This window comes from Pinus tabuliformis, chromosome J (assembly GCF_031772625.1).
Source record: "Pinus tabuliformis cultivar Carrire ecotype Pingquan chromosome J, CPIR1, whole genome shotgun sequence".
NCBI lineage: Eukaryota > Viridiplantae > Streptophyta > Pinopsida > Pinales > Pinaceae > Pinus > Pinus tabuliformis.
This window is the reverse complement of record NC_142295.1, coordinates 1,014,392,834-1,014,404,852: the sequence shown is the minus strand read 5'-3', so window position 1 is coordinate 1,014,404,852 and position 12,019 is coordinate 1,014,392,834. Positions and strand designations below refer to the sequence as shown.

The window sequence follows — 12,019 nt, the reverse complement described above, 5'->3', positions numbered from 1 at the left end:
AAGAGTTTTGGAGAATCAATCAGCTCCTTATCCCCAGAGTTCCCATCCCCTGTTGCTGAGCATTCTGAGCTCATTCCATCTGCAGCAATGACTCCCTAAATTTTTATTCAATTTCCTGATCCAAGAGTTCTTCCCTCTCCAGTGTCCAACCCTAAATTTGCGAACATTCTGCCACTTTGAGCACCGTTGTGGTGTGTGATATGAAAGCCAAGGTGCTCGAAAAGGGCTAATCTGGATTCTATTTGTCTGGCTAATCTGGATTCTATTTGTCTGGGCATGGTGTTAATCTCTAATGCACTTCTATACAGATAAGGAGAGGTCAACTATATATTCACTAGAGTACCTAGCTGCTCTATTTTAGAGCTACTCTAGAGTATCACATAGCTACTCTTAAAGTATCACATAGCTATTCTATTCTAGAGCTTAAACCTTTCAACTTATGGACTTTCATTTGAGTGGGAAGAACTCATTTCATCTGCAGCAATGACTTCCCCTAACTTTTTATTTAATTTCGTGATCCATAGAGAGTTCGTAAACCTTTCAACTTATAAACTTTAATTTGAGTGGGAAGACCTCATTTCATCTGCAGCAATGACTTCCCCTAACTTTTTATTTAATTTCGTGATCCATAGAATTCTTCCTTCTCCAGTGTCCACCCCTAAATTTGCTAACAGGTATGCCACTTTGATCCCCGTTGTGGTGTGTGTGGGATGAAAGCCAAGCTGCTCGAAAAGGGCCAACCTGGATTCTATTTATCCAGACATGGTGTTAATCTCCAGTGCACTTCTAAATGGATAAGGAAAGGTCCACTGTATATTTATTAGAGCCCCACACAGCTACTTTATTCTAAAGTTTAAATGTTTTAACTTGGGAATTTAATTTGAGTGGAAAAGATCATATCCATTTCAAAGATAGTAAATTTAATTGAAAATATAGTATAGCTGTAATTTAATCATTATGTTTTTTTACTGGAAGTTATGGAAATTCTAGTTATATTTTGAAAAAATTTGGTAGAGATTTTTGTAAATTCAAATAAAAGTTGTCAAAATTTAAAATTTTAGGTGCCTTAGAAACCCATTTTTACCATCACATGACCATAAAAACATGATTCAAACACTGATTTTACAAGTTTTTTTTGAAATTTTTTTGCCCACATTATCCTATAACATATATCTTAAATTTTTCTGTTTTTATTTTCTTGATTTTAAATTTAAACTCATATCTTAAATTTTTCTGTTTTTATTTTCTTGATTTTAAATTTAAACTCACATGTTCAAATCGGAAAAAAATGTAAAAAATATACACCTCCATAAATTTATTCTTTATCCCACAGACCAGAAAATCTCATTTTATTATTATTTAACTTTACCATTATCTTACCATAATAATAATAATAATATTAAAACAAGGTAACAATAACATAATAATAATATTAAAGAAAATGTAACAATAGCATCATAATAATAATAAAAATGTAACATTCATGCACCTGAATCTCAACTCTTCTGCCTCATTCTCAACTCTTCTTTATTTTCAAAATAAAGATAAATGTTATTCTGAGCCTGTAACTTTCCTTTTTTCCTGTTTCTACAGAGACTACGGATGATGTCTTCTTAAAGACAGTTGAGAGTAATGTGCTCACCCAAATGGCTCTCCGCGGGATTCCAGATATAAATAAAGTCTTCATAAAATCAGTAAACATTAATAGGTTTGACATAATTGAAGGAGTAAAGACAGACCAGGAATGGACGCTGGATACAGAAGGTGTCAATCTGTTGGCTGTGTTGGGACACGAGGATGTGGATTCTACCAGGACGACAAGTAATCACCTGTGCGAGGTCATTGAGGTGCTGGGCATCGAGGCTGTGAGGAAAGCTCTGCTGGATGAACTTCGTGCTGTCATATCTTTCGATGGTTCTTATGTGAATTACAGGCACCTGGCCATTCTCTGCGACACCATGACCTACCGGGGCCATCTGATGTCTATCACTCGCCATGGCATCAATCGCACAGAGAAAGGACCCTTGATGAGATGTTCGTTCGAGGAAACTGTGGATATTCTGATGGACGCTGCAGCCTATGCCGAGGGCGATGCTCTCCGGGGTGTTTCCGAGAACATCCTGGTCGGGCGCTTGGCACCCGTTGGGACAGGCAACTGTTCCTTGCTTGTGAATGCCAACTTGTTGGAAAATGCCGTCGAAATTCTAGCACCCAACTACATGGATTCAGATAGCTTCACCATTACTGGAGGATCTGCGTCTCCTATATCGTCTCCATATCTTGGTCTTATCACGTCCCCTGATGCCCAAAGGTCCCCTTACACAGGTGCACAATTCTCTCCTTATGTGGGGGGCCTGGGATTGTCTCCCGGCTACAGCCCAACGGCCCCTGGTTTCAGTCCCTCATCACCCTCCTACAGTCCTACTTCTCCTGGTTATAGCCCAAGTTCTCCCGGATACAGTCCTACTTCTCCTGGTTATAGCCCAAGTTCTCCCGGATACAGCCCTACTTCTCCTGCATATAGTCCTAGTTCTCCAGGATATAGTCCTGTTTCTCCTGCTTATTCCCCCACCAGCCCTAATTATAGCCCAACTAGCCCTTCTTATTCTCCCACCTCACCCAGCTATTCACCTACCTCACCCACCTACACCCCTGTCTCTCCTGCTTACAGTCCCAGGTCCTCAACCTATAGCCCTACTTCACCCAATTACAGCCCTACTGCTCCACCATATAGCCCTACTTCTCCCAATTACAGCCCTACTTCTCCATCATACAGCCCTACATCACCTCGGTATAGCCCCACGTCCCCTTCTTACAGCCCCACATCACCCAGCTACAGCCCCTTATCGCCAAGCTACAGCCCCGTATCGCCAAGTTACAGCCCTACTTCACCAGCCTACAGCCCCACATCCCCATCTTACAGTCCTGTTTCTCCTTCCTATAGCCCCATATCTTCTAGGCCTTACAGCCCTACGTCTCCAGTATATTCCCCAACTTCTCCAGTGTATTCCCCAGCTTCTGGAACCTATAGCCCTACTTCTCCAGTGTATTCCCCAGCTTCTGGAACCTATAGCCCTACTTCTCCAGTGTATTCCCCAGCTTCTGGAACCTATAGCCCTACTTCTCCAAACTACAATCCCAGTACACAGTATAGCCCAACCTCTCCAGTCTACGATCCTAACAGCTCCTCGCAGTACAGCCCTACTTCGCCAGCTTACTCTCCAGGGGGTGCACAGTATAGCCCAACCTCTCCAGTCTACGATCCTAACAGCTCCTTGCAGTACAGCCCTACTTCGCCGGCTTACTCTCCAGGGAGTGCAGGATTCACAGCGACACCGTATTCGCCCACATCACCAGCTCATGGGTAAGCTGTTTGTTAAGGGAACAAATCTATAGTTTGTAAATGGGTATTAAATGAGTCCGGCTATATATATTTATAGTTAGACACTTAATCTGTTAAAATAATTTTACCCACTTAATACCCAGTAAAATTATTCATAATAAAATAAAAAAATATTCATAATAAAATAACTTTTGAATTTAGACTTTTGTGATCTGGAAATTTTAATACTAACACTTCTAATTTTATCCATTATATTTTTGAGCCCGCATACTCTTGCAATACTCTTTGATCTATTAAGCTATATCTATTTTTATCCATTTTTATTTGACTCATGGTGAAGATAAATCTATGTTTGTTAGTGTTAACTTCATGTATCTTGATGTTCTTACAGTGCTGATGACGCTGCTTACTCACCAACAACTGCAGGAGCTTCTGAACCAAGTCCTGATCATAGTCCTAGCACGTAAGACAAAATTCGACAATGAATGCTCTCAGCAAATTTATAGCGTTCAGAAAACAATTCAGATTTCTACCTTTAGTCTCTGTAATTCACTAAATCAAATCGTTTAGTTATTCAAATAATTGTTAGAGGAAATTATTGACACAATACATTTATTTATATTTTTTAAGAATTTAATTTAATTGTAAATTTTAGGAGGAATATTTTAAAATTTGATCATAGGAGCGAATTTAATTGTTTGATTTTGTTCTTGTAAATCAGATTCCAAAATGTTTCTAGAATCTAAACTATGGTTCTTTTTATGTCAATTGTTTGACTTTATACATCATATTCATTTGACTTTGAACTATGGATTTTTCTAAGTCAATTATTTGACCTTATACATCATATTCCAGAATATTTGTGTCATCTACAATCATAGTCCCTTTGACCTTGCTCTTGTAAATCAGATTCCAAAATGTTCCTAAAATCTAAATCATAACTCTTTCTAAGTCAATTGTTTCACCTTATACATCACATTCCAAAATAGCCCCTTTGACCTTGCTCTTGTAAATCAGTTTCCAAAGTGTTCCTAGAATCTAAATCATAACTCTTTGACCTTGCTCTTGTAAATGGGTTTCCAAAGTGTTCCTAGAATCTAAATCATAACTTTTTCTAAGTCAATTGTTTGACCTTATACATCACATTCCAAAATATTCCTACAATCTACAATCATAGCCCCTTTGACCTTCCTCTTGTAAATCAGATTCCAAAATGTTCCTAGAATCTAAATTATAACTCTTTCTAAGTCAATTGTTTGACCTTATACATCACATTCCAAAATATTCCTACAATCATAGCCCCTTTGACCTTGCTCTTGTAAATCAGATTCCAAAATGTTCCTAGAATCTAAATCATAACTCTTTCTAAGTCAATTGTTTGACCTTATGCATCACATTCCAAAATATTCCTACAATCTACAATCATAGCCCTTTTGATGTTGCTCTTATAAATCAGATTCCAAAATATTCCTAGAATCTAAATCATAACTCTTTCTAAGTCAATTGTTTGACTTTATACATCACATTCCAAAATATTCCTACCATCTACGACCGTAATCCCTTTTTTGCTTTTTTGACAAACAAAAGCAAGGTCAAACAAAATTGTTTAACATCACTCTTGCACTTCAAAAATATTCTTGAAAAATTAACATTATAACTCCTTATGACAAAATAAAACAAACAACATTTCGGTCTTCTCATATGGATTTGTTTCAGCTCTTTCTTGTTATAGGCCCAGATTTCTAGCTTTTGCAAAGCCTCAGCTAATATCTTCTGAATTTTCAGGAACAACCGGCCGCCATGATTTGGCTTTCATGTATCTACTCATTATATTTTCTTAATATAATATATGAGGATTTTCTCTCTGAAAAAACATTTCAAAAATAATCTTAACATTATATTTTTGATGAAAAGTAATTCTCAATTACAGCTGCTAATCACCATTTGATCTATTACTGTATTTTTGCAGAGCATCAGACGAAAATTCAGAAGAATCTGAGACATCAAATTCAGATTCTGATGATAACGATGAGAATGATAACGATGAGAATAATAACGATGGGTTCCGACGATAATTGCTGGAGTTCTGTTCCATCCCAGTTCTTTAACACACGTAAAAACTGATGCCTAGGCCTGAACACCAAGGCCCATTGATTTGTTGTATCATTGATTTTGAAGGCTGTGAAGGCCTTAGTGCAGTAGCCAGGAGAATTTTAGCGAGAGATACTGGAATTCAGCTTTGAATACGCATGCAGTCATGGTGGTCTATACTGGAATTCAGCTTTGAATAAGCATGCAGTCATGGTGGTCTATTCTTTGACAGTTTAAAATGCAATTAAATTCATTATTTTATCCCTCGTTCTTCCGTTTAGAGTACTGTTATAGGGAATATAAACACTAAAGACTGGTTAGACTCTTCACAAACTATGCCATAAATTTTGCTATTGTTAAAAACCATTTGTTCACCAATAAATAAACGCTCGAGGCTAGTTCCATACTTGAATTTCTGTCAGAGGACGAGGATCTGATGAGGCAGGCTGCAAATGAAAACTCTACATCATATTATATCCTATGATTATAGTTTAATATCTAGAAGTAGAATTCCTCAAATTTTGAGCCTGGTCTGGAAGATATATGGTCTGAAACTTCTGTTTCTATGTACGTGGAAGATATATGGTCTGAAATTTCTGTTTCTATGTTCTATTTTGAAAGGTAAACCATATCTAAGATAATCCATAAAAATAAAAATAAAAATAAAAATAAATAAATATATATATATATATATATTAAATTAAATTAAATTAATTATATTTATTTTTAAAAATTTTGTAATGACTTTGTTTAATATTAATGTGGAAAGAGTTAAATTATATTTTTCCAATTTAATCACAAAATTATTTTCAAATATATTTAATTGTTTAAATTTTTAAAATGAATTTCTAATGATTTTGTTTAATATTAACGTTGAAAGAGTTAAATTTTCCTTTTTACAATTTAATCACAAAATTATTTTTAAATATATTTACATTTATTTACTTTTTTAAATGAATTTGTGAATAAATAGTATAGCTTTATCATAATTACTTATGTATTATTTGTTTATAAAGAACAAATTTATTAATATAGATTTATTTTTAAAGTTAAGAAGAATTAAGTCATGATGATTTTGACAAGCAATTTAAAATCTTCCAGGATTACAACTCTAAGATGGGTATGACTCTTAACATTACTAAAGTCATGATAATTAAATCTAAAAATATCAACAATGATAATTCCATCTATGATAATAACTATTTGAGAAGTTTTTTTCATACAAATATTTAGGTGTTGACATTCATCATTAGCTCAACTAGAATTATAAAATTATAAGTCATGATGATATTGACAAGCAACTTAAAATCCTCCACGATGACAACTCCAAGATGGGTATGACTCTTAACATCACTAAAGTCATGATAATTAAATCTAAAAATATCAACAATTATAATTTCATCTATGATAACAATTGTTTGAGAAGTTTTTTTCATACAAATATTTAGGTATTGACATTCATCATTAGCTCAACTAGAATTATAGCATTGAGAAAAGGATTGTCAAAAGCTAGAAAGCTTATTATGAGCTTGAAAATAATTGTAAGTCAAATGACCTTTGGGTTTGGAGTAAAAGAAGGTTCCTCTTTGATATTGTCGTCACCCTTATTATTTTATATGGTTGTGAGGTGTAGGGTTGCAGTATATCTAGAGAATCATGGAGGAAGATAGAACTGATCGAAAAACAATTTATAACCAACAACCTCAAGATTATACGAAATAATCCCTATCCTATGGTTGAAGTTAGTCTTTCCCCCATTGAAAGCATGACTATGTTTCAGTGTCTATGTACAAGATTAAGTTTTACAACATGGAAACCAAGAAGTACCCAAAATCGCTTTTAACTCTAGCCAAAACTCCCACCTACCTCTCAAGTGAGGATGGCACAAAGATGTTCAATATCGGCTCGACCAATGGGGATAAAGGACAAGATCATCTTGGAGAATAAGGATAAAATTAAAAATATTATTACTTCCAAATTTAAAAACAAGTTGTGGGATGATAAGGAGCTAGAAGGGAGAAGGATGCGGAAGTATTATGAGGAGGTGATCAACCCCACTTTTGCTAACCAGAATTATCTTTTTGCGCTAACCTCAGTTATCTTTCTGCATTGACCAGCTAAGAAGAAAATGAATATTGTGAAGAGAAGAACTAATTCTCATGAGCTTCCCAAAACACCCTTAGTTGTCTTTGTGATACTAAGAGGGTTGAAAATGAATAACACTTTATCTTGGATTGCTCACATCCATTCTCATTTCCAAAGAATTTACCACATTACCAACCTTCCTCGGTGATTTTGTTTCGTTATTGGGCGGATTGCTTATACTACGATATTCTTGCTTGTCTTATTACTTGACACGAAGTCTTTCACAAACAGAAAGTTAGAGTGAGTAAGCAAACTCTCTATTTGTGACCCTCAAAGAGCTAGCTCAGGTAAGGTTGCCCCCTCGTTGCTGCGGGAAGGAAATGGGGGAAAGTGCCCGTGGCTATGGTAGTGGTAGGTAGGTTCATCTATAGTAGGGTAGGTTAGTGATAACCTTACTTGACTTTGGGGTTAAGCAATTTAAGGTTGTCACCTCAGCAGTTGAACCAGAAGCATAACCAGACGCAACGCACCAGTAGCATAAGTCGATCCAGTACCAGTAATAGAGCCAGTTGTTGAAGCTTCGGTAACTTGGGTTAGAAGGGAGCTATGTCTTGGCCTTTCTCGCTTCTTCAGTCAGGTTCCTTTCTCTTCTTCAGGTCCTTCTTGACTTATTGTCTGAAAATACGCCCTGCCTACCGGCCATAGTAGTGATAGATAGGTCGTAGAGTGAGTTAGTGGGGGAGCAAAACGCCCGCCTTCCTTCCCTATGTCTGTCTTTCTCTATTCCCACTTGAAATAGAATACTGGCTTTTACTTCTATGCCTAGATGTAGGAGCATATGAGTTTCCCCTGATTAAGAAGAAAATGAATATTGTGAAGATAAGAACTAATTCTCATGAGCATTCCAAAACACCTGAGCTAAGGGGAAAATGAATATTGTGAAGATAAGAACTAATTCTCATGAGCTTCCCAAAACACCCGAGCTAAGAAGAAAATGAATATTGGAAAATGAATATTGTGAAGATAAGAATTAATTCTCACGAGCTTCCCAAAACACCCTTACTTGTCTTTGTGATACTAAGAGGGTTGAAGATGAAAAACACTTTATCTTGGATTGCTCACATCCATTCTCATTTCCAAAACATTTACCACATTACCAACCTTCTGAAGATAAGAACTAATTCTCATGAGCTTCCCAAAACACCCTTTCTCAGTTCTAAAACATTTACCACATTACCAACCTTCCGAAGATAAGAAATAATTCTCATGAGCTTCCCAAAACACCCTTAGTTGTCTTTGCGATACTAAGAGGGTTGAAGATGAAAAACACTTTATCTTGGATTGCTCACATCCATTCTCATTTCCAAAACATTTACCACATTACCAACCTTCCTTGACTACTAAGTCAGTTACACGAATCTATGAATGTTTTTTTCCTTCTTTTTTTACCATAAAAATAAAATATTAAAGAGTCTTAATTAATCTTTTACTTACCACATAGGGTTTTAGTGGATGTTAATCATCATCTTTAATAATATATATATGTTTTTTTCCTTCTATTTTTTAGCATAAAAAATAATAATAATAATAATAATTAAAGAGTTCTAATTAATCTTTTACTTACCACATAGGTTTTTAGTGGATGTTAATCATCATCTTTAATAATATATATTTATCATTTTAATTTTTAATAATATTTTACGATGTTAATTATATGAATGTTTTTTTCCTTCTTTTTTTAACATAAAAATAAAATATTAAAGAGTCTTAATTAATCTTTTAATTCCCACATAGGGTTTTAGTGGATGTTAATCATCATCTTTAATAATATATATTTACCATGTTAATTGTTAATAATATCTTTAATAATATATATTTACCATGTTAATAATGTTTTTCCCCTTTTTTCCATAAAAATAAAATATTAAGGAGTCTTAATTAATCTTTTACTTACCACACTTTTACTTTCCACAGGGTTTTAGTGGACATTAATCATCATCTTTAATAATATATATTTACCATGTTAATTGTTAATTGGAATTCTTAATTGATCTATGGATGTTTTTTTCCTTCTTTTTTAGCATAAAAATAAAATATTAAAGAGTTTTAATTAATCTTTTACTTACCACATAGGGTTTTAGTGGAGGTTAATCATCATCTTTAATAATATATTTTTACCATTTTAATTGTTAATAATATTTGTACGATGTTAATTGTTAATTGGGATTATTCAGAGAGAAATGAATAGGATTCTCCTCACTTAACTTCAATTTTGACATATTATATATATATATACATATATAAATAATTAATTAAATAAATACAACTTATATTTTATACCACATTCAATTTATTGAGCATTTTAATATTATATTTTTGATATTTTTATTTGCAATTTATTTTTTATTATTTGATATCAATAAATAATGATATTCAAATAATTTCAATGAACAATAATTAAATAAATGTTACTTATTCATTTTGAAATGTATTATCATTAAAATCAATACATTAAATCGTTTTTGCATTACTATTTTTTAAATATATATATATATATATAAAGAAATTATAAAACTCTTTTATACAATTACATAAATGCAACTTATTCATTTTGAAATGTATTATCATTAAAACAATACATTAAATTGTTGTTGCATTATTTTTTTTAAATTATATATTAAAAATGTGGGGCTAGTTCTTTTAGAAGCTTGTATTAGGCCCGGAGTACAATATTTACATTATATACAACTGTCATTCACATCAGTGATATTTACATAAGCGAGATAGTACAAATATCTGCTACGGAGAAAATCAGCAACATATAGTTGCAGGAGCAACGGAAATCATGCATACAACTGTCAATCACATCAGTCATGCATACAACTTTCAATCACATCAGTCATATTTACAGAAGCGAGATAGTACAAATATCTGCTACAGAGCTGCGGAGCAAATCAACAACATATAGCTGCAGGAGCAGCCGAAATCATGCAACGAAGGGAATAGAACCCAGGTGGAGAGGCGGCAAGCCATTCATCCCGACCGCGGGGGTATAAGCCCAGGCACGTATATATATATATATATGTATGTATATATAACACAAAAGAAATTACAAATCTCTTTTATACAAGTAGCAAGTACAATAATTAAATAAATGCAATTTATTCATTTTGAAATGTATTATCATTAAAATCAATACATTAAATCGTTTTTGCATTATTTTTCATATATATATATATATATATATATATATATATATATATGTATGTTAATACAAGAAATTACAAATCTCTTTTATACAAGTAGAGTCTTTTATACAAGTAGAGTCTCACACGTGTTTTAACTATTTATCTTTTGGTACTCGTTCAAATTCATGTTTAACACAAATGGAATTACAAATCTCTTTGATACGAGTAGCAAGTCTCACAATTGTTTTATATCTCTTTTGCTACCTGGAATTGGACCAGAACTAATAAAATAATTGGACTAAAAAACCAGTGGACCAAAAATAAAAAATTAAAAAATTAAAAAATTAAAAAAAAAAAAAACATTCATGTGCATCCATATGAATCCAAATAATTTTTGCACAAATAAGCAAAATTTCTCATTTATATAGCATGTAAGGATGCATATGACCAAAATAGCAGAGTGCAATTTGTCTCTCACCAAAAATACATCAACAAATAAACTTTAGATGGCATCTAGGATATCAAATAAAGCATGCTACAACAAATACCTACCTATCATCAAAATCATTTCCTATATTGGGATTTTCTTCATCAATTTCACCTTCTAAGCATTAAAATAAGATAGGAAAAAGTAGCATGTTGAGCCAATATTTTGTTTGAGTGATGGGTACACTTTTAGTAGGGTCATGATAAATGAGTTTAACAATCAATGCCACTAACATCAAGGTACATAGAGAGTATGGTGCTTTTAATTAAATACTAGTTCTATACCCTCGTCCATGACCAGATTTCCTGGAAACATTGCAATCCCTCCAATCTCATGAAATATTGTTAAGTATGTTGGATTTTGAGTGAGATTTTAAATTCTACTTTCTCCATATGCAATCCAATGTGTTTGGAATTACTCTCAAACATCTAAGTCATTTCATGGTAATGTTAAAAATTTAAGTAAAATGATGAAAATGAAAGATAAAGGAGAATGTCACTTTTACTTTAAGAATTTAACATCTATAAATTTCATAACAATACTAGGGCATAGGCTTGAATTTTAGGTTGCCCCACTAAAAAACCTCATTTTTTCTTAAAAAAATAGTCTTCAAACATCTTTGATCAACTTATATAGAACCAGTTGGTTCATCACAAAACCAGCTAACTCGTTGAGAAATAGTCGATTCGATGTCGAACTGAGAAGTTTCATTACAGAGTCGACCTGTTTGGGACCGAACTGAGCAATTCTAGTTTCGAACCTCGAATTGGAGTGGTTTGGTCACTAAACCAGTTCCACAGGTTTTGGTAACACCAGTTGTCATTG

The 12,019-nt window shown here is 33.5% G+C and overlaps 1 protein-coding gene across 1 annotated transcript in view; it reads left to right on the top strand.

Moving 5' to 3' along the window:
• Positions 1-5,766, top strand: part of LOC149230304 (DNA-directed RNA polymerase II subunit RPB1-like) — a 156,462-nt gene extending 150,696 nt beyond the window's left edge. The window contains exons 12-14 of the mRNA XM_089378934.1: positions 1,594-3,364; positions 3,735-3,806; positions 5,313-5,766. Of these exons, the coding sequence (XP_089235060.1) occupies positions 1,594-3,364; positions 3,735-3,806; positions 5,313-5,418 (1,949 nt within the window). The 3' untranslated portion in view covers positions 5,419-5,766. The remainder of the gene's footprint in view (positions 1-1,593; positions 3,365-3,734; positions 3,807-5,312) is intronic.
• Positions 5,767-12,019: the final 6,253 nt, after the last annotated feature.